This window comes from Mesoplodon bidens (assembly GCF_964165515.1).
Source record: "Mesoplodon bidens genome assembly, chromosome: 17".
Classification (NCBI taxonomy): domain Eukaryota; kingdom Metazoa; phylum Chordata; class Mammalia; order Artiodactyla; family Ziphiidae; genus Mesoplodon; species Mesoplodon bidens.
In genome coordinates, this window is record NC_138174.1 from 25,356,638 (window position 1) to 25,383,723 (window position 27,086).

At 37.1% G+C, this 27,086-nt stretch overlaps 1 protein-coding gene across 5 annotated transcripts in view; it reads left to right on the top strand.

Moving 5' to 3' along the window:
- Positions 1–27,086, top strand: part of ELF1 (E74 like ETS transcription factor 1) — a 106,394-nt gene that overhangs the window by 45,772 nt on the left and 33,536 nt on the right. For 3 of the 5 annotated variants that reach the window (XM_081215133.1, XM_081215132.1, XM_081215136.1), the window contains exon 2: positions 5,573–5,871. In XM_081215133.1, coding sequence (XP_081071259.1) covers positions 5,800–5,871 — 72 coding nt within the window. In that variant the 5' untranslated portion in view covers positions 5,573–5,799. Of the gene's footprint in view, positions 1–1,950; positions 2,044–4,848; positions 5,018–5,572; positions 5,872–27,086 lie in introns of those variants that run through there. The other 2 variants (XM_081215134.1, XM_081215135.1) reach the window with 2 other exon arrangements.

The following is a 27,086-nucleotide window of genomic DNA, read 5'->3' on the forward strand; positions in this document are numbered from 1 at the left end:
ATTTACCAGGTAGCAAATGTGTGTAAGGGATTTCTTACTTGTCCAGATATTCTACTAATGAAAAATACTAATGAAATTCTATTAATGTAGAGAATTGGGCTGGGAATTGGGGAAAAGTAGAGAATTGTTGCTTTCTTTGTCATTAACTGTCTGTGTGACCTTGGACAAGTCAGACTGCGCTAGGCCCAAATTCTCTAACTGTTCAACAAATGCATTGTCCTAGGTAATCCTTACATCTTTTTTAGTTCTAAAAGTATGTGATTCCACACTTTTCAGATTGAGAATGGGCAGACCCTTGGAAGATTGTATAGAATTTATCTTGATACCACTGATTTATTATTTTCATTTCTGTTGGGAGCTAATACAAAGCATTCTACCATACTAGAAAACAACTGGAAAGGCCTAACTATGGTCTGTTATGGAAGAATTCCAGTCATTACAGTTTATGGATTTATTGCTTGCTTCTCATTTCTAACTTGAATAGCTTCTCTTCTCTCACGTTTCTTACTCTGTTTTCTTTAATTTTTATTGTATTTTTTCTGGTTTCATGGTTTTTCCAATATACTTCCTGTTCTTACGATGGGTGTATCTGTATGCTGAAAAGGGTGGTTTATCAGGTTACCACTTCATATAAAAGTACTTTCCGTTCAGGTACCTGGCATCTGGGGTTACTACATAGTTCCAGTTCTTTAGATACTCCCCGCCTTATAAATACACACACACACACACACACACACACACACACACACACACACACACACACACACACACACACACACACACACACACACACACACACACACACACACACACACACACACACACACACACACACACACACACTCTCTGAATACTTTATTAGAGATAGTCATTCAAATTAAAGGTAGTCATTCAACCACCCATTGCTCTAAGCTGGTGTATTTTACCTTCTTTGGGCCAGAACTGTCTAATCTAAAAACTTATTCCTCTTTTGTTTGACTGGTTCCCTTTGTCAGTTTTCATATTGAGCTTAATGAATTGGTAGCCTAATAACTTCCAGAGGTTGGCAGTGATTTTTTAAAAATATCATTATGAATTAATGGGTTTATAGACCCTTGTGTTTAAAGCCCTTTTGAAGGGAACTTAAATTTGCATTCAATTAGGGATTAGAAGGCAAGTGTGAAAAGTAGTAAAAACTGATTTTGATGATCATATGTTTATAATACCTGAAATCTTTTATAATAAGTTATATAACAGTTAACCATTTGAGTTGGTTGTAGTAGCCAGTAATGTGGCTGAGGGTTTTGTATTTACAATCAGTAAATTCATTTTGTTTGGATTAGGGACATAATAGAACTCTGTGTTAAGGGAGCCTTGCCAGACAGGGTGTGGTCCTAACCTTGAAGCAACTGGATTTATCAAACAGGTGCCAAATTTTTAGGCACTGGAGTAGAATTATACTTTTGTTGATAATGGGGCTATAGTGTTCTTTGTTGGAGTCTAGCAAATAGCTGTGGTAAAGGAGACTCCTAGGGAGTATGGAAATGAGACTTAAGGAATAATTTGTTATCTGGCAAGCATGTGTTACGTATCTCTTGCACTGTACATAGATTATAATGAAGCTAATGTTATTGAGTAAAATTTATATGCCAAGGATTCTGCACATACATTCGCATCTCATCTTCACAGAAACTCTAGATTTTGGTGTTGTTATGCCCATTTTACAGAATGAGAAAACTGTGGCTTATACCTATTTTGCAGGAAGAAGAGACTGACACTAAGTAAGTAACTTGTCCAAAGTCACAGTGCAGAAGATTCAAACCCAAGTGGTCTGATTCCAGAGCCTGTGCTCCTAACCGTTTTGCTTGACTACTACTTTACCTTAAATTTGAAGCTTAGTTTGGCAATAAGCGGTGAGGACCTCATTGATGAGACATTCCTTTGGCATGTCTCCTTGAAGAATAAGAATATGGTCCTTACCGAGTTGAAAGATATGACAGCCAGCTTGGGGAGTTTTTCTTATTTGGTGGATTCCCAACTGGATGACTGCACAAAACTGTGCAAGTAAGTTAACTGTCTGTGTCTTTGTGTTGAATTAATAGTTTTCACTTTTTACTTGTTATTTTATAAAGACTAAATGACACTTTGAAAATGAAATATGTTTGGGAACTATTAATACAGCAGAATGTGCCTGAATATAATACATATAGCTAATGGTTAGTAAATTCAACCAATTTTTACATTTCCTGAAGACCTTATAATTTTGTTAGAGTAGAAAAAGGGCCTCTGCTTTACCCTGAGTACCCACGTTTTTTCCACACTAGAGCAGATTTGAGGAGTAAAATGATAAGTTTAGTTTTGGACATGTTGTAGACACGTTGACTGTGAGGGGCACTGACACGGATTTATCCAGTAGGCAGTTTAGTGAGTGGATTTGGACATCGGGAGCTGAACTAGAGAAGGAAGTTTGTTTTTTCTAATTTTATATATGTATTTACTTAGAAACCTGTGTTCTAGGGAATTCCCTAGCATGGCAGTTCAGTGGTTAAGACTCCGTGCTTCCACTGCAGGGGACACGATTTCCATCCCTGGCCGGGGAACTAAGATCCCGCAAGCTGCGCGGTGCGGCCTAAATAAATAAATAAGAAGAAAAAAACATTAAAAAGAAAAAGAAACCTGTGTTCTGAACTATTACAGCATAAAGGATTTGGGTAGATTTAGAGGCTGTGTATTGTAGTCATGGACAGAGTCCTGATTTAGGAGATGAAGATTCTAGTAATTCTGTTAATGCTTTCAGATTGTGAGACCTTGGACACAGGACTCAGTTTACTTGTGAAAAATTGAATCATTGATCTAGGTGTCCAGTCTCATCTGTTGCTGAAAAAATTTTAATACACTGAGGCTGTGTTATATAAGTACCTCTAATATGTATGGGTGGTACCTCTGGATCGGGAATTAGAAAAATTCTTCCCAGGAACCACCTTGGTGCCATAGGCTGTATAACTACTCAGAGAAGAGGAAGAGCAGTGGGATAGAGTGAAAGAAGACAGAGGGTCAGAGGCCTAATGAAGCCAATAAAATAATGCAGGAGCTTTCCTTTACTTACACATTTTCAGTTTATGAACTTCTACATAGAAATGAACAGAATAAAGGTTATCTCTTCCTATCCTAACAAAGGCTTAGTGATCATGGGCTGTCATTTCAGTTTCGGTTGATTACTGTTGGTTCCTAGTGTGTGCCGTAAGATACAGGTATGTTGATTGCTTGTCCTTATTTTTGAGACTAAAAAAAACATTTATTAAAGAACAGTAACACTGTGGAAGTGCTAGTAAGAAAAGGTTTGTGACTGCAATGGAAAAGAAAGTGAAACTTTACACAGATATGTTCACATTGATCATTGGAACAGTGTCACCTTTGTATTTATGAATAAATGGATTTTGGAATCTAACCTTTTACAGAGAAACTTTTCTGTCAGGAAACATCCCTTGCTTCTGGTTATACTTTCTTACTGTGGTTCTTTTAAGTTCAGAATAATGATTTCCATCTTGTCAAAAGTCTTACAGTAATTCTTTCAAAGAACATACATAGAGCGTAAATATCTATGATAGATTTTCAAAACAATATCTGTCATTAATGTTATCCTTTTTATTATTAGTATTATATTATTATCATTAATATAATCCTTTTTATTATTATTACCAAACCGCACAGGTTTGGTAGGTACAGAAGAAACTTTAGACAATGGTTATTTACCCAGAGAAGTTTTGCTCTAATTATTGTGGTGCCTGGTACATAGCTTTGCAAATAATAGACACTGAAACACGTACTCAATTGAATTAGGGGGACATAATTTTCAAGTGTGAGACAGTGTACAGTTAGTGCTAATTTGGTGGTAGAGGTAATAAGTGCTGTATTTTTGAAGGCCCATGTAGGTCAAGGCATAGAGGTCGGGAGGCTCTGTGAAAGAAATGGGACTTGAGCATTGAAGGATAGAGAAGATGGGAATGGGTACTGAGAAGTGGGAGGGGAATTCCAGGAATGGGGAATAGTAGAAGTTGAAAACGGAGGTAAGAATGAATGTAGTTTGTGTGGAGGACCTAAGAAGGAAAGCCTAGTACAGAAGAATTGGGTGAGAGTTTAAAGGAAAATATTGTATGTTTTATGTTTCTATGTCTGTCTGATGAATTTTGGTCAAAGTACTTTCCCCCGCACCAGACATGGTGCAGTACTCAAAAACTACCTAAATAGTAGTGCTAAAAATACTTTCCCAGTGTTGGAGTTGAAGTCTTTATTAAAAGAGATGAAGTGGGTGTGGGAAACTGCTGGGTTAGAAGTTAGTGAGTAGAAATATTGAACTGAATTGAATTCTTAATTTTTTTTTTTTATTTCCTGTTAGGGAAACCACAGTCATCCATGATGACCCCTAGAGTCTGCAATATATAGGAAATTGGCTTTACTGAAATTAGGAAAATGAGTATGTGATTTAGCTAGCACATACTGGCTGGATTTAAGTTTTCAGGGAAACTGATTCACGAGATCAGCTTCATTCCTGAACTTGTCTCTTTAAAATTAAAATTGTAAATGCTGTTTCAAAGAACTAGATGTTCTTTAATGTGCTTATTTTTATGTCTTTGTCTTTTCATGTCATATTTATGGCCATAACCATATGAAGCAATATTTAATAAAATTGTGATAAACTTTTAATTTCCTTTTACTTTTGTTAGTAGTGGTAACTTTAAAAAAATATATTGTTAAATATGCAAACATCTTTGGCAGGCACTCTTTAGAGCTCTTCTCCCTCTGCTGTGAAATTGTTTTCACTCTTAAGTTGCGTTTCTGTTTTTCTATTGTAAAGTGCACTTCTTTGCATGTTCTAATTTGCCATGACGTGGTCAAGTGCTGTTTCCTTCCTGTTGCTTGCAAGCCTGTGCTAGAGATAAGGATACATTTCAGTGCATTAAAAAAGAAGCCACTGAAGACAGGCTTAAGCATGGTGAAGCATTCTACTTATCAGAAACCTTTTTAAAGAACAGAAAGAGTGAGCTTTATTTCTGCTTATTTTTAAAAGCTCTTAAAATAGTACTATTAAACTTTAAATGTATTAGACAGATTTTAAATCCTTATATATATTAGGCCTAACAAGGATACTGTCTGAATGTTTCTATTAAGGCAAAAATATATGTTATGAAATTACTCATGGAGTAGGAATTCCTATGTGTGTGGTTTGCTAGGTTAGTAGAAAGAAGGAAATTGTTTATATATCCTTTATTGCAATTACAAAAACCTAGTTATGGCTGGGTGGAATTTTTTTTTTTTTTAATAAATAGCACTTCCTAGTTTAATGGGGGTTCGTGGGAGAGAATGGCTTCATTTTCAGTAATGAGAGGTGATCTTATCTTAGCAGGAATGAAATCTTAAAAGAAAACATATGTCTAGTTTTTTTAAAAAACAACAACAACCGTGTATTCACTAGTCATGTTGGTTTTGTTTAAAAACGTTAACAGAAAAATGCTTTGGAGACATTACTGTCTGTATTAACTGTTATATTCAAAATAGTATGATTGCTTTCTCATAACTAACTTATGTTTTTCAGGTCAAGAAGTTCTAGAGAAGAAAAATTTCAGAAAAATTGTCTCAATTTAAGGAAAATCCCAGTGAATCAAGAAGATTTGAAGCACCTTCCTTAAAGAAAACCTGGTATACAGTAACTTCGCAGACTTAGCTTGGGTTATTTACACAAATTGGTCACTGGACTCTGCTGCCTGGTGCTTGAACCTGTTTGGAATTTTTCTCATGTGGATCTAAGGGGAATGCTTTATTATGGCTGCTGTTGTCCAACAGAACGACCTAGTATTTGAATTTGCTAGTAACGTCATGGAGGATGAACAACAGGTATGAATGAGACGCAGAGAAAATTGGATTTTAATAAATTTATTATTTTGCTTTTTCTATTTGTCTCAAAATTATTTCCTTTAAAAGACAGTAGGAGAAACTTTATTAATGTAAACATTTAGATGTTAAAAATGTGGAGGTAATGTGATTTTATGTGTTAAGTACTAGTTAATTCATTAAGATAGAATCTTATCCTTAGCTTTGATGCGGTAACAAGGATATAATACTTTCGGGGTTAGCTTGTTTTTCTGTAAAATGAGACTTAACAGGAAATACCTTAAGTAATTATTTCAGAGTACTCTGAAAAGTTCTAGATGACATACTGACAAGACATGTAAATTTTTCTTAGGACTGGTGATCGTAATAGTTGCTTGCAATTACACAGTTTTAATATATGTGGTTAATTAAGATTTATAATCCTGGACTATTCCTTCAAGGGGATGGAAAGATGTTAGCAGTCTCATTATCAGACATCATTTCAGTCCAAAGCATGTGACTCTGAGGAAGTTACTTAACTTCTCTAGATCCTGATTTCATCATCTGCTGAATGAAGGGATTGAACTGAAGAATTTCTAAATTGGCTTTCTTTTATTGAATTTATACAAGATGTGTAAATTACTATTTCTAGAGTGTAAGAAAGATCCAAGAGATAATGAGAAAAGGACTGAGTTAATTCTGGTCTCCCCCCTCCCCACTAGAGGTTCTTGGGACTTTATAATTTACTTCATTTTGAACAGGTTATTTGGGAATGTAAGACGTGATGTGAGAGAAATCATGTGCTAGAAAGATTCATTGTACTCATGGAGTAGGAATTCCTTGTACTGGGAAAAATATTTTGAGGGCTAGTAGACTTAAAATAATGTCTAATAAAGTTGATTTAAATATTGAAATAAGCCTAATCCTAAATATCTAACTTTAATAGGCCAATTATAATGTATCATGCTTTTATTCTAGGTGATTCTTACTTTTGGCAGGGTATTGTAATTTCTTAGTTCTTTGTATTGTACTGTTGAGTGAAGAGACAGAATAAAACATTTATAAATAAACCTACAAACGGTGAGAATTTCGATTAAGGTGCTGTAAAATCAAGGTGAACTTTGGCTAGGGAGGAAAAAAGTGTGAGGGAGAAGATTGCATCCCAATTAAAAATAGTTTATGGATTTAATCTAGGGACAATAGAAAAGACATTTTAGAAGGAGAAAGTGTTTTGAATTTGTTTTAAAACAGTATGTTTCTGTATACGTTAAGGTTTGAAAACTGTGCGTTTACTGTGCAGCCCTCGAAGATGAAAGATGTGGTGAGGTTTGTTCTTGGGATGTGGCCACAGGGGACAGAGCTCTAAGCCGCTCACTGGTATATGCTTCCAGTGCACTGGCTTTGACACTCTTTAACCATAAGAAATACGTTTTACATCATGGTGCAGCATTCATACGTGTATCTATATAGCCTTAGAAAAAGTTTTCCAAGGCAGTACCTACCCTTACCATCTGTGATGTACTTAGTTTAACTTAGAGAGGTTATTAATGACTTTGGATAGGGAGATGTACTCATACCTTAACATCAGAATGCACATATATATTTTTCTTATTTATTTATAAAAAGTTATTTATCTTTTATCTAACAAAATGAATATGTATTAGTTTTTTGAGATATTATTATAAGGACTTAACAAATGTGAAACATGGGGCAAATACTATCATCCCTATTTTACAATGAGGAAATTGAGAGAATAGATAGGTTGAGTGACTTACCCGAAGTCGTACATACAGTTGGTAAATAGTGGAGCTACAGCTTGAACCCAAGCAGTTTAACTCTCACTAATGATGTTGAATGCTCTTGCCATGATATATGCTGATTGTACTATATTATAATCAGTTGGCCAGGTTTAGGGTTTTTTCATCTGTGGCCATGAGCACAGAAAACTTAACTTGATGCTTGCAGGGGTGGATCCAGTAGTGTCAGATTTATTAGCATCTTATCTATTAAGTAGCTGTAGCTCTACTTTGTTGTTTTTTGTTTCCTTAAATTTGTTTTTGGTATAAAAGTCATAGCATGCCAATTATAAAACAAGTCATCTAAGAGAAAAAGAAAGTAAATAGTGAGAGTCTCTTTTCACTTACAGTCCCTAATCCTGTTCTCCCCAGAAGATACCAGTATTGACTATTTGATGTGTAATTTTTTGGACAAAGGCCTAAACAGAAGAACAATATACATACATACCAACCTATATACACAGGTTGTTTTTAAGATACAAATGAAAGAATGTAATATCTTTTTTGTGACTTATTTTCACTTAATATATTATAAATATTTGTGTGTTTGTATGCCAGCTCTGCATCATTTATTTTCCCACATGGTGGATGGATTATAATTTACTTTACCAGTATTTGATCATGGGCAATTGGCTATTCCCACTAGTTTGTTAATATATTATAAATGAATATCCTTGTTTGGGAGGCAATAGACCTACAATGGTTAAGAGCTCAGATATTGGAGTCAGAGCACCTGGATTTGAATCTTTGCTCCACTACTTATTATCTCTGTGACCTTGGGCAAGTTACTTAACCTCCCTGTGTCTTAGTTTCCTTATCTGCAAAACAGGGATCATAATAACAGACTTGATATTGTAGTTAGGGTTGTGAAAATTAAGTGTGTTGATGTATATAAAGTTCTTAGAACTGTGCCTGGCACATAGTAATATTTACTGAGCACTGTCATTTTATTACTTCACGCGCACGCGCATGAAGTGTGTAGTGTATCTTCGTATACTTGTATGACTATTTCTGTAGTAAATTTTTAAAAGTAGAATTACTGAGTTTACTAAAAGTATATTCAAAAAACTGTATCAGTTTCTACTACCACTAACAGTATATTTCTCAAACCATCACTAACAGAAATCCTTTTTTTCTTTTTGTTCAGTCTTTTGGGTGAAAAAAAAATTACATTTTACCATTTAATTTGCATTTTCTTGACTACTACTATTGAGGTTGTGGGATTGTTCCATTAGCTTTTTTTTTTATTGTTGATTTGAATTTTCTTTGAATTAATAATATCCTTTTGCCTGGTAGGAGTTCTTTATATATTATGAATTTACATCAGTGTCATTGTCTTCTAATTCATTGTACAGTTAATGGTTAACTCTCTTTTTATGACATGTGATGCAGATATTTTGTCCCAATCTGGTACTGTCTTTTAACAATATGATATCTTGTGCCCTATAGAAATTTAAAATATTTATGTCATAAAATTTACCATTTTTTTGGGTGAGTTTCGTTTAGGAAAGCTTTTCTTACCCCTAAAACTATTAAATATTCTCTTATATTTTCTTCTAGTATATTTTATAGGTTTAACTCCTTAGTCCATATGAAGTCTACTTTTTTTGTTGTTGTTGTTTATTTGGTTTTTTGTTTTTATTTTTTGCGGTATATGGGCCTCTCACTGTTGTGGCCTCTCCCGTTGCGGAGCACAGGCTCCAGATGCGCAGGCCCAGTGGCCATGGCTCACGGGCCCCGCCGCTCCGCGGCATGTGGGATCTTCCCGGACTGGGGCACGAACCCATGTCCCCTGCATCAGCAGGTGGACTCTCAACCACTGCGCCACCAGGGAAGCCCCTGAAATCTTACTTTAAAAAAAAAAAATTATTTTATTTATTTTTGGTTGTGTTGGGTCTTCATTGCTCTGTGTGGGCTTTCTCTAGTTGCGGTGAGCGGGGGCTCCTCTTCGTTGCGGTGCGTGGACTTCTCACTGTGGTGGCTTTTCTTGTTGCAGAGCACGGGCTCTAGGTGAGTGGGCTTCAGTAGTTGTGGCTCGCGGGCTCTAGAGTGCGGGCTCTAGAGCACAGACTCAGTAGTTGTAGAGTATGGGCTTAGCTGCTCCGCGGCATGTGGGATCTTCCCGCGCCAGGGCTCGATCCTGTGTCCCCTGCATTGGCAGGCGAATTCTTAACCACTGCACCACCAGGGAAGCCCTGAAATCTACTTTTGTAGGATGTGAGGTACAGGAATCTGACGACTCTCCTCTCCCACAGATGGGGATATTGGCCCTTCGCCATTTATTGAGCGTTTTATGATTTCCACGTTTAGACTGCTGCCTCTGTTGTACACTAAATTACCAGAAGTATAGACTTTAGTTTTGAACTTGCCCTAGTGTATTTTATTCCATTTACCTGTTTTGTAGTGTGCCAATCTCACATTGCTTTCATTAGTATCACTTCATAGATTGGATATCTGATAAAGATATTCTCCCCCCCACCCCAAAATTGGGATAGAGTTTTGAATGAATTTTAGAACTGACTTGTTAAGTTACATAACTCTGTTGGGATTTTGACTTTTCAAAGTTAAGAAGTATTTGTATCTTTAAAATAATTTGTTCTGTTTTATGATCCTATATTGGTTTAATTGGTTGGTCTTTATAAAGTCACTGTTTGAAGGTACCAGATTAGAATGTATTTCCTGTTTTTAGTTATGGTCTGTGGTTATTAATGTAGTCGTCTAAAGAACCTGACACCATTAATGTGTGGTTGCCACCACCTTGATCATTTTCCCTTATATCAATTCGTACTCTTTTCAGATTTGCTTGGAAGAACTTTGGGCAGGGATGAGGAAAGGGGTGTTGGAAAAGAAATATCAATATTGCTGGTGCTGACAAGCCATTTAGAAGTCTGTTCTTGCTATCCATTCTAAACTGGGCCTATTTGTAGGTGAGAGTGAGGTACTTTTGTGGGAGAGCAACGCTCAGTATTGAATTACAGTATACTTTTATTTGAAAGTGCCTTGGTTTGACCTTATTGAACAGGTATGTTTGCCTGGTGAATGTATGAGAGAAAAAGAAAGCTGAAGGTTGTGGACCTAAGTATCTAAAGAGAAGGAAACTTGACTCTATGCTCAAATATTCCAGAAGTTAATTGAGTGAAAAACAGCTGTTAGTTTAATGCTTTTTATAATTTTGATATATCATTACACTATATGTTTTTTTCAGTTGTTGGTTCTAAAAGTAGAACTTAGCAAATCATAGTTATTTGTGCTTAACAGACTTAGCTCACTAGGGAGAACCTTGGTGACATGCTAGGGAAAGTAAAACAAATATTTTTATAGAATCCCGCCCCAATGTAAGAAGGTGGTCTTCTGACTTTCGCTCTTAGGGTGTAAATTGGCTCACTCTGCTGATTCCTAGAAGCTAAAGTGTAAACTGCTGTCTTTTCACCAAGCTGCCCGTTAATTCTCATTCAGTGTTTGGCAATCACTACCCCGTGTAACAGAGGTCAGCACAGAGTGCGGTGGATGCAGAGAAAGGAGTCTTTGACGGCCCTGCAACTTTGGGAAAGCTTCACCATGGAAATTACATTTGAACTGGACCTTGAAGGAAGATCCAGTTTATCTGACAGATGAAGAAGAGGAAGTGTTTCAGAACAGTGGACTGTCCAGAACTTTTGATATATTTCTCTTGACTGTATAATCAAACTAAACACCTTAACTTACGGTTAGAAGCTTTTCATAGTGTGATTGTTTCATGCTCTTTTCTTTCTTGTACTACATTAGTTTTGCCAGCCTACTGTATGATTTTCCCAAATGCTTTTCTGCTTCCCCACTGTTTGATCTTCCACATTCATACCTGTTACCTGTTTAAGTTCTAATCATCTTTCAAGATTTTAGGACAAAACCTACTTATTCCAGGAACTTATCCTAAAATCATCCCTTCAGGAATTAACAACTTTATCCTGTTATTCCTACATGACTTAATGTCATTATCATACATTTGCCATGTTAAATTTTTATATATACATTATTAATTTCCCAGATAAGTGCTAAACTACTTGAAGAAAGGGTTGCCTCCCCCCCTTAATATTCCCCATGCCTTTAACAATTTATAATACATTTATTGGTTGAATCCTCTGAAAGTTTTTTCTTCCTTCTCTTAATCTTGTTGGTAAAATGGTGTGGGATCTATATCAGTTATGGCCCTTATTACATCAGAAGGCCTTTCTTTCGGTTTGTTTGTTTTGCTTTGGTTTTTTTAACATCTTTATTGGAGTATAATTGCTTTACAAAGCTGTGTTAGTTTCTGCTTTATAACAAAGTGAAACAGCTATACATATATCCCCATATCTCTTCCCTCTTGTGTCTCCCTCCCTCCCACCCTCCCTATCCCACCCCTCCAGGTGGTCATAAAGCACCGAGCTGATCTCCCTGTGCTATGTGGCTGCTTTCCACTAGCTATCTATTTTACATTTGGTAGTGTGTATGTGTCTATGCCACTCGCTCATTTTGTCCCAGCTTACCCTTCCCCCTCCCCGTGTCCTCAAGTCCATTCTCTAGTAAGTCTGTGTCTTTATTCCCTTCTTGCCCCTAGGTTCTTCATGATGACTTTTTTTTTTCCCCCATATAGGTCCATCCACCTCACTACAAATAACTCAGTTTCGTTCCTTTTTATGGCTGAGTAATATTCCATTGTATATATGTGCCACATCTTCTTTATCCATTCATCTGTTGACGGACACTTAGGTTGCTTCCATGTCCTGGCTATTGTAAATAGAGCTGCAATGAACATTGTGGTACATGACTCTTTTTGAATTATGGTTTTCTCAGGGTATATGCCCAGTAGTGGGATTGCTAGGTCATATGGTAGTTCTATTTTTAGTTTTTTAAGGAACCTCCATACTGTTCTCCATAGTGGCTGTATCGATTGACATTCCCACCAACAGTGTAAGAGGGTTCCCTTTTCTCCACACCCTCTCTAGCATTTATTGTTTGTAGATTTTTTGATGATGCCCATTCTGACTGGTGTGAGGTGATACCACATTGTAGTTTTGATTTGCATTTCTCTAATGATTAATGACGTTGAGCATTCTTTCATGTGTTTGTTGGCAATCTGTATATCTTCTTCGGAGAAATGTCTATTTAGGTCTTCTGCCCATTTTTGGATTGGGTTGTTTGTTTTTTTTGATATTGAGCTGCATGAACTGCTTGTAAATTTTGGAGATTAATCCTTTGTCAGTTGCTTCATTTGCCGATATTTTCTCCCATTCCATCAGAAGGCCGTTGAATGAGAGGTGATATCCTGCCCCACAACTCTCTTGACTACAGTACTTTTTTTTTCTGGGACCTGCATGTCCACATTCTCACTTAGTGCATGGGCAGTATGGCATGTCACCACAATTCCAAGACCAGAAACAAATATTCATGGAGTTTTTTTCTTGAAAATGTATTTAGAACTATTGTGTTAAATGTGTTTAATGAAAAACTACCTCAAATAACTTAAAATTTGTTATTGAAATTATCAGTAAGTAAATATCCATTTAGAGTTTTCATGTTTCTTGGGAGACTTGTTCAAGTTGTAGAGGGGGAGTTTTTGACATGGTTGTATCTTGAGAACGAGGTTGTATTTTGTAGACTGAGAAAAATATAGATCACATCAACCTGCCATTTTTTAGCTGAAATGGTAAAATTCTGTTAGGCCAGGGAGTTAGTGTACCTTAGAGTAGAAGGAATGTGTTGACAGTATTCTGTGTGTAACAGCACCAGTGTTGTGGAGACAGGAAGTTGGAATGATGCTACTAACCTGTGCGTGGACATGGTAGAGCCTCTGTTATTTACATACAGTTCCAGATTATATTGACCAGTCTGTCTGTTCCTGTTGTCCTCATTCTTAATCTTGCCAGGTCAGATTTATCAGACCCATTAAAAGTTTGACCATCTGTGAAACTAACATACAGAGATTGCTTGTTTCTTTTCTGTACATTTGGAAAAGCCTTCATCAAAGGAGTTATGCTATAGAGCCCCCATTACAAGCCTTATCATCTTTGGGAAAAGTCTGACTTTGCATAAGGTCTAAGGCCCTCTTCAGGTTATGTGAAGGGCCAACCCTGCCTGTGGCCTAGAGTTTGGCCTGGTTTATCTCCCTGCCAACTACCGGCAGCAAGGAAGCTGATGGTTGTTAAGAAAGAAGAGTTGGTGAGGGGAGCAGGAACTTCTTATCACTCTCTTTTGCAGAGTCTTCCTCTAAGTGTCCCCCAGCCATCACACAGAGGCTCCATGACAACGTCTTAGAAATGAATATGGATGAGATCATTGCATAGGGTAGGACATGGACTGGTCTGGCTCCAGAAACATTCAGTGCTGAATTTTAGTAACTGATGTTTACTTAGCATTTTGTTCTGCGTACCTTGTGCTTTACAAGGATTGTCCTAGTTAATTCTTACCACAACCTGATGAAATAGGTATTCTAATTCTCACTTTACAGAAGAGTAAAGTGAGGTTCCGAGAAGGGGAGCGACTTGCCTGTAAATGCTAAAGCTGGGAATTGCAACCAGCTTGTGCCTTAAACAACTATATTTGGATAATTCCAGCCACTAATACGTGTAAGTGGTTAAAAAAGTAGTTTTAAATGTGGAAGAATTACTATACTTTGCATTTGTTATGTTAGCAAAAAGAAAATGTTATTCATTCGAGTTAATTTGTTAGTGTAGTTACAGGTTGACAGTCTTCGTGCCTGATAAACCTGTGTTGTATTTCTTTTTTTAAAACAACAGTTTGTTTTGTTTTGTTTTTGCTTTTTATTTTTTATTTGTTTTGGCCCCACCGCACTCGGAATCTTAGTTCCCCGACCGGGGATTGAACCTGGGCTCTCAGCAGTGAAAACGCCAAGTCCTAACCACTGGACCGCCAGGGAATTTCCTAAATAACAGTTTAATTGAGATATAATTTATATGCCATATAATTCACCTATTTAAAATGTGTAATTCATTACACATCTAGTATATAAATGTCATCCATCACCGTAATCAGCTTTCAAACATCTTACTTATCCCAAAAAGAAACCTCTACTCATTAGCGGTCGTGCCCTATTCTTTCCCCCACTCCTAGCCATTAGCAACCACTAATCTACTTTTTGTCTCTTTGGATTTGACTATTCTGTACGTTTCTTATAAGTGGCATACAATATGTGATCTCCTATGACTGACTTCTTTCACTTAGTAGAGGGTTTTCAGGGTTGTAGCATGAACAAGTACCTCCTTTTTGATATTGAATAATGTTCCATTGTATGGATAATACCACATTGTATTTATCCACTCTGTATACCTTTCAGGAGAAGCTATTTTTTCAGTGAGGTTTGTGTTGGTCAGTTTTTTTTGAGGATAGACTTAGCAGTCTCTGTTCTCCCAGATAGTACTCCGTCACCTAGAGCACCCTTGCTGAGTAAGTAAGGAAATTAGTACCTCTTTGATGTATTTCAGTTTAGCTATGTAATCTTGACATTTTTTGCCCCCTTTCTATTTCACTTAACACATAACACGTAAAGGATAAGCCACTATATATACAGGTGGTGTTACTGTGTTACTGGCCTTTCCTGTTTCTAAAGCCATGGTCACCTTCAGTACTATTTAGAGAATACTGATGAAGATAATGTCCTTTGATTTAGTGAAATAAAAAGAAAACTGATAAATTAAAAGAAAAAAACTGATTGTTAATGGTTTGTTAAAGTGTGAATTTAACAAAGTGATACCCTTAATAATGTTCATAAATCTAATATGCCTAATATTAAATAAGTTAGAATACAGGCAGGATTTTTTTTTTAACACGGTTATAGCCAAAATTCTCAGTATTAGGCAATTCTTTTCTTGGAAAGAAGAATTGTAATGACTTGGTGATACGTTTGTGAGCTTATCTGTTTCATCTGTTCCCACCTCTTGTCAATTAAGAGTCTGTGATGTAGCATCAAGAGTATCAGCTTGGAGAGGAGGCTCCACCGCTTACTAGCTGTATGATTTCAGACAAGATTTTAAATTTCACTGAGCTTTGATTTCCTCCACCAAAAGTGAAAGTTACTTCCCAAGGTTATGAGCAGTCAGTGTTTATGTAAAACATTTAGCAAGAGCATAGCACAAAGGAAGTAGTCAATAAATGTGGCAGTTGCTGTGTTAATGACCTGAGGTAAATCAAGAAAAGGAATTAAGGTTTGTAGTGTTGCACTGTGCACTCTGCATCACTCAGTTGTTTTGGATAAGTGAGGTAATGAAGGCAATTTTTATGACTTGGATACCAGTTAGACAAATACATTCACCCTTTTTTTTTTTTTTGAAGTTTTCCTATTTTTTCGTTGATACTTGAGAATGACTGACTTGTTTCTAGAATAAGCCAATAAACTTTTCATTCAGGATTTAAAAAATCTGAGAGATTTATTCTGTAGGGGAGCCCTCTCCTTTAACATTGTAGCATGTTAAGTTTATTTTGATGTAGTTTGATCTGGAGTTGTTCAGTTTTTTGCAGTGACTCTAATTTCTGTCTTTGTCTATGATCATCTAGTGTGACTTTTGATTCTGGAAAAGGCTTTGTTGTAGCTAAACTGCCTATATTCACGAATGCCCTGGCTCATTTTATTCTACGAGTTGTGCATATGTAAGATTCTTGTCAAAGTGCATCTTTTAGAAGTAGGAATTACCTCTTTAATTATGATTTTACTTAAATTCTTTGAGTTATACAGAAGCTGCATGTTTAAAACATTTATCAGTCTGGTACTGACTTGTGATGTTGCCTAGTTAGTTTGCAAGTAAACATTTAAACCTGGTTAAAATTGACTATACCTCCTAAAATTTACCTTTTTTTTAACCTTGTAATTGATTCTGTTCATACTTAGCTAGCCACACACACACACACACACACAGATACACACACACACACACAGATACACACACCAATATATTAAGCTTTTAAAGTGGGCACTCTAGTAAAAAAAAAACTAAGATTGTTTTCAGTGATTATTTTACTTTTTTGAGATACATGGCCAAGTTGTAATTTATCCTGACTGAAAAAAGAAAACTCTGGGCAAAGACTAAAGAAGGCCAATTGTCAAGAAAGACCTAAAATGAGATTAGACTTAGCTAAATCAACTCCACAGGGGTTTACAGTGGAATTTCAGAGATTATCTTGGGGAAGTCTGGAGAAAAGACCATTTTACTTAGACCTTTCTGTTTTTCATGGTGCTGTGCAAGAGAAAAGGCTTCTTCAGAAACACTCATCTCTACTGGAGTCAACAGAAATAAAACAAAATTTTTCAGCTGTAGCTCTAACACAGTGTACATTAAGAAAAAATATATATATATATATATATTTTTTAAGCCCACACTTTAGCTGAGGTGAAACTTTTATTATGACTATAATTTATCTGTAGGATCCTGTACTTGTGGACTCTGGAGTCAGATTGCCTGGGTTCAGATTTCAGCTCTGCCTCTGGCTGACCAGTGGCAACCAAACAACAGCACAGTGTTGTGGGGTAACGGGCATAAGCCACGTGAAGTGCTTAACATAGTGGCTGCTTTCATCATCACCACCACCACCATCGCCGCCACATTAAGAATATCGTTTTATTTTTACTTTATTCTATTTTACTGTTTAGTGAGGAGCTCTCGAAAATAGAGACTGGAGGATACAACATTGTAATGAGTTCCTTTTTCATCAGATTAAGGACGGACTTTGACTGTGTTAATGACCAGGAATTTGAATCATATTTCCCTTATACCAAGCCCCTGGCTGTAACATAATATTTAACTACATCATGGTATAAAAGGTACGTAATCCATGAAAACCTAGGATATCGGAGAACTGAGGGGACTGATAGAAGCATGTATTAAAATTTTGTGCCTTGATGCTGCTTTGGATGTTAACCTCTGTGCCAAGGAAGCATTACCTGCTGTATTGTTGAGTAAAGTGTAAAAATAACACTGCCTAGCATTTTGTAGAGCCGTTTATAGTTTACAAAGTCTTCTCCACGTACGCTTTGATTCTCACAAATCAACCTGCAATACAGTGTTCTTTCTATTTTCTGTAGTAGACTATTATCTTGAATTTATTACTGGATAACTAGAAGCACTATATTAGAATCCTGTAATAGATTCCTAGGACAGGGTTACAAAGGTACCCAGAGTATTGTTCAAAATAACCTGGCTTATTTACTAAAGGTATCTAGATTCCTATTCTTTTAAAAAATTTATTTATTTGTTTGTTTATTTATTTATTTTTGGCTGCGTTGGGTCTTTGTTTCTGCGCGGGGGCTTTCTCTAGTTTGCGGCGAGAGGGGGCTACTCTTTGTTGCGGTGCGCGGGCTTCTCACTGTGGTGGCTTCTCTTGTGGAGCACGAGCTCTAGGGGTGCGGGCTTCAGTAGTTGTGGCGCACGGGCTTAGTTGCTCCGCGGCATGTGGGATCTTCCCGGACCAGGGCTCAAACCCGTGTCCCTTGCATTGACAGGCAGGTTCTTAACCACTGCGCCACCAGGGAAGTCCCGTCCTATTCTAATAACATTCTTTTAGAATATCAGTTAGTAGATGGTTTGTCTTATTATCTGTTTATTTCCTCATTAATTTTTTTTGACGGAACTTGATTTGTTTATATTTCTATTAAGAGATGATGCAGAACTGTGTAGGGATTTTATATGCTGCTTTAGCTAGTGCATTGAAGTATTTTTAAGTTTTTGGAATGTTAGTAATCAATGTTTGGTGTTTTGTTTAAAATGAAAATGTACTAGTAACAACAACAACTAGTTGTTGTCAGGAAATTGTCAGGGAACAATCTCCATAAGCATAAAACTGGTAGGCCCAAAGACTTTCGTGGGTGAGTTATCTTAAACTTTAGTGAATCATTTAAACAGTTTCAGTTCAGAGAGAGAAGTTCCCTAATTCATTTTTACAGAGCCAATATAACACTGATGCCAAAAACTGGCACAGTATATGCATACACACATGAACAATAGGCTAATTTCAAGATGGTTATTTTGTTTAACTATATGAGGTAATATTTATTGTCTCTTAGCTTTACCAAGTCCTGTAGGTGATGTGCATTCTCTCAATCCTCACAATAAACCCTGGTACAGTATGGCAGCTGTTTTCCCCACTTTATGAATAAGGGAAGTCTTTGTAAAGAGGAATCTCGAGAGGTTTGAATGAAGGAATGAGTATTGCCCAGAAACACAACTGTAAAGTGGCAGCACCTGCATTGGAGTTGAGTCTTTGACTTGAGAAAGTCCAAAATCTTAACCATTATGCTAGGAGAGATATAAGAGATAAAAGGAACTTTGAATGAAAGAGAGAATCTGGAAGAATATTAAGTAAATAGCCTTTAGATTCATGTACTACACTTTCAGTCAGGAAAACTGTTTATAAGTTAGACCAGTGTGTTGGGTAATGTGCACTGCAGCTCCTTAAGACTTTTCTGCCTGATTGCTAAAACTGCTTTTCATTTTCTTTTAAAATAAGACTAGAAGGGATAAGCTCCTATAAAGAGAGCTTGAGTCAATCAACAGAAGTATTCTCATTTGCAGATAATGAAGCTGTTTTAATGACAGATTTTCAAAGTATGCCAGGAATCTGGCTGTGAAGAATCCTTCACAAGAACTTAGTGCTGAGTCCCAGAGACCAGCTATACAATCCTGGCTTGTTTTATATAATACATTAATTCCTGAAATCATTTAAAATGCACTTTGGAAATTGGTGACAGTGGTAGCTATTGGGCATGGGGAACTATATAGAAAGGGGGACAGTAATGTTTTATACTCTTGGAATATAAATATGTTCATATATAAATCTATTCCCAAAATAATTTTTTAAAAATGTACCACGGGAACTTGTATGAAGGATTTTAATTTTGACTAATTTCGTTCACCAGTCACCCTAATTTTGTGTGTGTATATCCACCTAGATGTGCTGTGTCTAGAGATTTTCTTTAATATTATTATGGCTCGTAGGAGGGGGTGAAGGAAGACCATCCTAGTGTTTGATCTGGTCCCAGTCTCCTCCCCCAGCTGCTCTGCTTTCACTTCTGCCTGAGAATAGTGCTCAGAGCTGAGAGAACTAGAGTATAGTGAGTTGAAGGTATTTTCAGGTTCTTTTTCTGCCATCATATGGACCTCTGCTTTTTAAGCTTGAAGTATAGCATAAACACAAAGATGCACAAATCGTAAGTGTACAGTTTGATGAATTTTCGCAAAGTGAACACACATATGTATCCAGCTTTTGCTTTTAGTTGGAGCTAAATGGTTGTTGCTGGGAGTAAATGGTTATGTTTCATGCACCAGTTTTCTGAAAGGACTCTTCTTACTAAAAACAAAATAAAAGGGACTTCCCATGCGGTCCAGTGGTTAAGACTCCGTGCTTCCTATGTGGAGGGCCTGGGTTCGATCCCTGGTCAGGGAAGTAAGATCCCACATGCCAAGTGGTGAAGCCAAATTAAAAAACAACACAAGGGCTTCCCTGGTGGCGCAGTGGTTGAGAGTCCACCTACCGATGCAGGGGACACAGGTTCGTGCCCTGGTCTGGGAAGATCCCACATGCCGCGGAGCGGATAGGCCCATGAGCCATGGCCGCTAGGCCTGCGTGTCCGGAGCCTGTGCTCCGCAATGGGAGAAGCCACATCAGTGAGAGGCCCACGTACCGCCAAAAAAAAAAAAAACCAACACACAACAAAAAACCATGCCTGTCAATGTAAGATTGTAGTAAGCCATGTCCTGCCCCCCCCAGCTTTATTACATATAACATTGTTTAAGGTGTGTACAATGTGATGATGTGATTTGTGCGTTTGTATATATGTATATATAGTAAGTCAAGTTTTAAGAGTGTTTATTTTTATCTAAGTCAAATATTGAAGGATTTTGATCATCAAAAAAATTCATTGAATGCTTGCTCTATGCCATGCAGTATAAGTGATGTATTTACATGTTATTGAATTTTTACAACAGCTCTAGAAGATATTATTATTCGTATTTTAGATGGGCACAAAAACTAAATCCTAGAGAGACTGAATAATTTGCCTGAGTTCAAGCACCCAGGGCATGGTGTACAGTCTGGCCTTAAATAGGGTCATTCTGACTCAAGGGCCTGAGTAGTTACTGTTATATCCTGTTTTCGCCATGTGTATTTCTGGTGCATTTGCTGCATGGTAAATATTGTCAGATTGCTTCCTGATAGAGTAAGGGGTCGGGTTTTTGTTTTTTAAATCAAAGGTGGAGGAAGTCATTTCAAAGCAGTGTCTTCATAGGATGAGGCTTCGGGACAGCATTCTGATCGGAAGAGAGGGCACAAGATAAATTTTTACAAGTGCGCTGTGCTTAGTTTGCATGTTTTAGTTTGCATGTTTGCAAGATACTGAAGGTATCTCCTGTACCCAACTCCTGGTATCGCCTTGACCGCCTTGACCGGAGGCAGAGAGATGGTATAAACTACTGGAAAGGTGCTCATTTAGCATCTTATCTTTAAAGAGGATTATCTCCATTGGGGAATTTTTTCTTTTCTTTTTTCTTTTAGCCGCGCCTGCTGTAGGGCATGCGGGATTTTAGTTCCCCAACCAGGAGACCAGGAATCGAACCGGGCCCCCTGCAGTGGAAGCACGGAGTCTTAACCACTGGACCACCAGGGAAGTCCCTCCATTGGGGAAATTTTTAAAGACTGTTTTTAACCAGCTTTTTGTTTAGGAAAACATTTGATAGATACTTCATTTTAAGCTGTTTCGTAGAGGATCGGCAGGATGTTTCACAACAGCGTGGACCAGATTGAGCTCTGCTATTGGAAAAGCTTGGCAAACAAGTTATTTGAAAGTTCTTTTGCTTTTTTATATCCAAAAACTTGTTGAATAAACTTACTTAATAGAGTTGGAATAATGATCCATAGTTTCTTACGTATCTGCCTAGGGCTTTGGATTGTGGTATACTGAGGAAACAAGCAAGCCTACTCAGGGTAGTAACATATTGTACTGCTTACAGATTGGTCACTTTCCTTCTCTTTTAACTTGATGGTGTTTCCACATATATCATCAGCCACAAATGGCAACTACATAGTGGACAATGTTGAAATTTGGGGAATTGTTTCTCTTTCCTGGTAACACTTGGTTTGATTTTTATTACTGCTGCTAAAAAAAATTGTTAATTTTCCTTTCATCACATGTCATAAATTTACCTGAAATTAATAGAAAGGGAAACCGGTATACATATTTTTCTGTCCAGAGCTGTTAACACCTTCACTAAAGTTACAAAACAGTCAAAAATCAGTTTTTCACTACAGTTTAATTTGCTATGGAAGTAGCGGCTTTAATAACTCTGATCTTTAACAGATTTTAATTCTAAGAAGCATTCCCTCTCTCTTCTCACCTATCATTTGTGATTTAGTTTAGTTCTATTCCAAAAACAAATGGGAAAATAATCTGCAAGTGCCAAATAGCAGAAGGTCTCGTAACATAATAATATAACTGTTTGTCTCTTTGGATTACTAGTATCTCAGACATTGGCATAAATAATCAGAGTTGACTCAATTTAGGGAATGCAGTTTAGAATCTTGTAATTCTTTAGAGCAGTGGTTCTGACCCCTTCATACTCATTGGAATCACCTGAGGAGCTTTAATAACATGCTCTGGTTACATCCTTAGATATTCTGATTTGTTTGATCCCATATAGGGTCAGGTACTGATATTTTTAGATGTTTCCCAGTATATAGTCAGGGTTGATGACCACTGGTAGTTTACTGAGATTCCCTGATTTACTGAAGAGGCGATGCTTATTTAATCTAATTATTTAAATGAAGAGTGGGTTTAGAGCTGATTTAGAAGATTTGGAGAAAAAAAATTTTTTTAAGTAGCCAGCCAAATGAAATGTAATATTTTTGTTCAGGCATCAATGAAGTGTTGACTCCCTCATTTCTTAAAAGGAGGTAACAGGGGCCTCCCTGGTGGCGCAGTGGTTGAGAGTCCGCCTGCCGATGCAGGGGATACGGGTTCGTGCCCCGGTCTGGGAGGATCCCATATGCCGCGGAGCGGCTGGGCCCGTGAGCCATGGCCGCTGAGCCTGCGCATCCGGAGCCTGTGCCCCGCAACGGGAGAGGCCACAACAGTGAGAGGCCCGCGTACCGCAAAAAAAAAAAAAAAAAAAAAAAAAAAAAAAAAAAAAAAAGGAGGTAACAGATCTTATTGCTAACTGTTAGAAATGTGGCCATTTTATGACTAGCTCTGACCTTCCTGAAACTCTCTTTTTAAATAAATCTTGGGAAGGAGTCTGGTCAAAATGATATAGAAAAACTAGGTGGATAAAGTTTGATGGTCTTCAGCAAAGAAACTTGAAGAATAATGTCTAACCTTAATTTATGAATAGTAACAAGAATATATATATATATATACACACACACACACATATATATATATCTATATATATCTATATATCTATATATCTTTACTGCCTTAAGCTATTGAGGTTATTTAGGGTAAAGGGAGCTGGTTGTCAAATGAGAGCTTTAAAGCTAAATAAAATGGAGTCCTGTTATGGGCTGAATTGCCCTCTACCCCCCAAATACATATGTTGCAATCCTAACCCCTGATATCTCAGAATGTGACCTTATTTGGAAATAGGGTCATTGTGGATGTAATTAGTTAACATGAGGTTATACTGGAATAGGGTAGGCCACTAATCCAGTATGGTTAGTGTCTTTATAAGAAGAGAAAACTTGGACACACACATATACAGGGAGAACACCATGTGAACATGATGAGGGCCATTTACAAGCCAAGGAGAGAGGCCTGGAGCAGATCCTTCCCTCAAAGCCCTCAGAAGGAACCAACCCTGCTGACACCTTGATTTCAGACATGTAGCCTCTAGAATTGACAGACAATACGTGCCTGTTGTTTTAGCCACCTAACCTGTGGTGCTTTGTTACAGCAGCTCTAGCAAACGAATACAAGTCCCAATATTTTATTTATTAAAAAAAATTTAAATCTACGAAAATTCAGCATTTGAAATTTGCCAGTTTTTTCATTTAAGAGACTAGGGTCCATTTCTTTATATGGAATGTCAGAATGTGTGGTTATGAAGTTTTTAGGTTCCTGATGATTCAGTCACTAGTCAGTCAGTTTATAAGGCAGGAGTTTACCATGAGCCCAGATCAGCAGCTGGAGTTTCTGGAGCGTGTGTTTTCCTTCTGTTTATGGTAATAGAGAGAGAGATTCTTTCCAGTCACCTGAGAGGGGTTTCCTAGATCTATTTTGTATATACAGATTCAGGCTTGTTACCTAAGATTCAGAGTTGGTCTGTTCATTGTATGTGAATTAATAGCACCCTGGAGAAATTAGAGATGAGCAACTTTGAATATATATCTCAGTGGACTAGAGAAGAGTGGCTTATGTTTTTCATGAGAGGAGCAAATATCTAGAAGGAGAAGACAGTATGGCTAAATTGGGAGTGATCCTGGGAAGTCCCTGGGGACCAAGAGGGACTGGCTGTGCCTTCAAGATAGTTTATAACAGATTTGGATCGGAGAAGCCCTGAAAAAAGATAATATTGAAAGTCATACCGCAAACACAGCTCCTTGCCTATTCTGGTTTTCTAAACAGAGCTAAGTAAATATGCCAAAAAAACAAAAACAAAAACCAATCCCAAAACAAAATGGGACCATGTTTAAGGCTGGTTATAATAGGGAATAGGTAAAGAACATGGACTCTGGAGTCAATTTAAGAGTCTTCCGGGGACTTCCCTGGTGGTACAGTGGTTAGGACTCCGAGCTCCCAATGCAGGGGGCCTGGGTTCGAGCCCTGGTCCGGGAACTAGATCCCACACACATGCTGCAACTAAGAGTTCACATGCCACAACTAAGGAGCCGGCAAGCTGCAACTGAGGAGCCCACACACCACAACTAAGGAGCCGGCAAGCTACAACTAAGGAGCCTGCCTGCTGCAACTAAGACCCAATGCAACCAAATAAATAATAAATAAATATTTTTTTAAAAAGTCTTCCACTTACAGTAAATTATTTCCTTTCTCCTTGAGACTTCATTTTCCCATGTATAAAACAGATAATCTTATGTGTCTCCTTAATTGGATTTTGTGATGATGAAATAAAGTGGTAATCCATGTGAAGCAATGAGCAAAATGCCTGGTGCTGATAATATTAGCTAACAGCAGTAGCAAAGCCAGAAGGTATGTGACCACTTGTGCATGCGACTCCCTCCCCCTGGTTCAGTCCATAAGAATGAGTAATCTCTTCTACTGTAATGTTATCAACAGGCAGTTTTCAAATCCATACCTTTAAGATACATCTTCAAACCTGGAAGTGCCCTTGGGATCAACTGCTGCTCTTCTTTCATTTAAAGTGAGGAAGATAAGATCGTGGTAGTAGGATTGGAGAAGGCCTTGGGTCTCCTGGTTCACAGTCTTTCTTCTTTACCTACAGGCTGCCACTCTCTAAATCACACAACCACATGTCCCTTTTCATTCTTAAGTAACCTTTTGCTTCTGTGGAAGCTAATTTTTCTCTCTACTTTTTGTGTGTTTGAAATTTGTCTTAAAACAGTTTTAAAATTATTTTAAAATTTGAACTGGAATTAAAAATGATTGTTTAACGCAAATTAGAATATGCTTGGTGATACACAGACTGCCTCTGTTAGGGAACAAAGAAATTGGCAACAGTGGTTGCTTCTGGAGAGGGGCACTGAGGTAGATGTAGCATTGATTATAGTGGTATATGACAGGGTGTTCTAACACCTGTACATCTGGAGACTATAGCGTCATCAGCTCCAATCCAGTTACAGAGTAAGAGAATAGGACAAGGCAGAAAGTAGTAACACGTATCTGTAGTTCTTTGAAACTTGGGAACTTTATAGATTCTGAAAAAATTTTGGAGATATCCCTTGTAATAGCCACACTCTAAACACTCACTACCCAAACTTAAGGAGCCAAATAGATGTGGGTAGGGAGAAATACTTGGCTTTCATTTGAGGGCTTCTCCTGTGAATTGCGTCGACCTGCCTCTGTCTCTGACTTAGTGGTGATCTTGGGTAAATTTCTTAACCTAATTCTTTATCTGCCAGTGGATAGAAATGATAAGCCCTGTCCTTACCTGGTACATGGAGTTGTTGTGGCTTAAAATGAAATCATGAGAATTAACTCTGGGCTCAGCCTTGTCAGAAGACGAGGAGCTTAAGTTTAGCTCTTAGGAGAGAAGAGGAGAAGTGCTGTTAACAAGCATGTGCTCATGCTAAGTTGGGTTGCATGTGCAGCATTCACTCTCAAAGAAGAGAAGGGCAAGGCAATGACTATACTGTGGCTACTCTGTATGACACTCTCTCTAGTGCCTCCCTGTGTGTGTTTTACATTGTAATGTTTGAGCCTCTTTCTGTTTTAAAACTTATGATTTGGAGAGCCAGTTCCTTCTGACTAATTTCCTCTTTTCTGAAATAGGAAGAAACATTTTAAAATAAAGCAATCCAAATATGTTTTAGTATTAATGTTATCTATAAATTTCAGAACATAACATTCTTGAAGGCACAGATAGTATCTGTTTAGTACCTATGATACCATATATTTAATTTAGGTAATTAAATTCTTATGTAAGAAGTAATATTTAACTTCTGTGCACTGCTACAAACATTACTTTTAAAAGATTGAGGCTGCTTAGTTATAATGAAATCATAAATAATATTTTCAATATATATATATTTTAAGAAACAGGATATTTACATGAGCTATCTTCCCATAAGATACTTATTAATTACGAAAGGAAAAATAGTAACTTTATGGTAGAGAAGCCTGGTAGACCCCACCCTAACTGAATGATCAAAGTTAATATCACTAGTAATGGGACGAAAAGGTTTTTTTGACCTCCTGATAAGATGTATTTGAAAGGACACAAGATTACTTTTTTTTTATTCTAGCCAAAAATGCAGACTGAATCTAATGATGAGTTAATATCACAAAAACCCAAATTGGGGGACATTTTATGGAACAAATGGCCTGTATTCTTCCAAAGTGTCAAGATCATGAAAGACAAAGAAAAACTGAGAAACTGCTCCAGATTAAAGGAGAAGAAATTGTTCTAGATTAAAGGAGTTGTCATGAAGAAACATGATATTTACTAAATGAAACTTAGGATCCTGATCTCAATTTTTTTTCCCATTAAAAAAAAAAGACATTAATGAGATGGAGAAATTTGAATAAGGTCTATAGATTAAATAATAGGACTGTATCAATGTTACTTTCCTGGTTTTGATAATTGTGCTATCTTTGTATAAGATACTGGTCATATATTTAGAAAATATATACTTAAATATTTAGGGTTAAAGGAGCAGTATGTCTACCACTTTCAAATAAGTCAGAAAAACTATAGATATAGAAATGATAATATAGAAAGAGGATGATAGACATGATTAAGGGTTAAAATTTGGGGAATGTGGATGAAGGTTGTAGGAGAATTCTTTGTACTA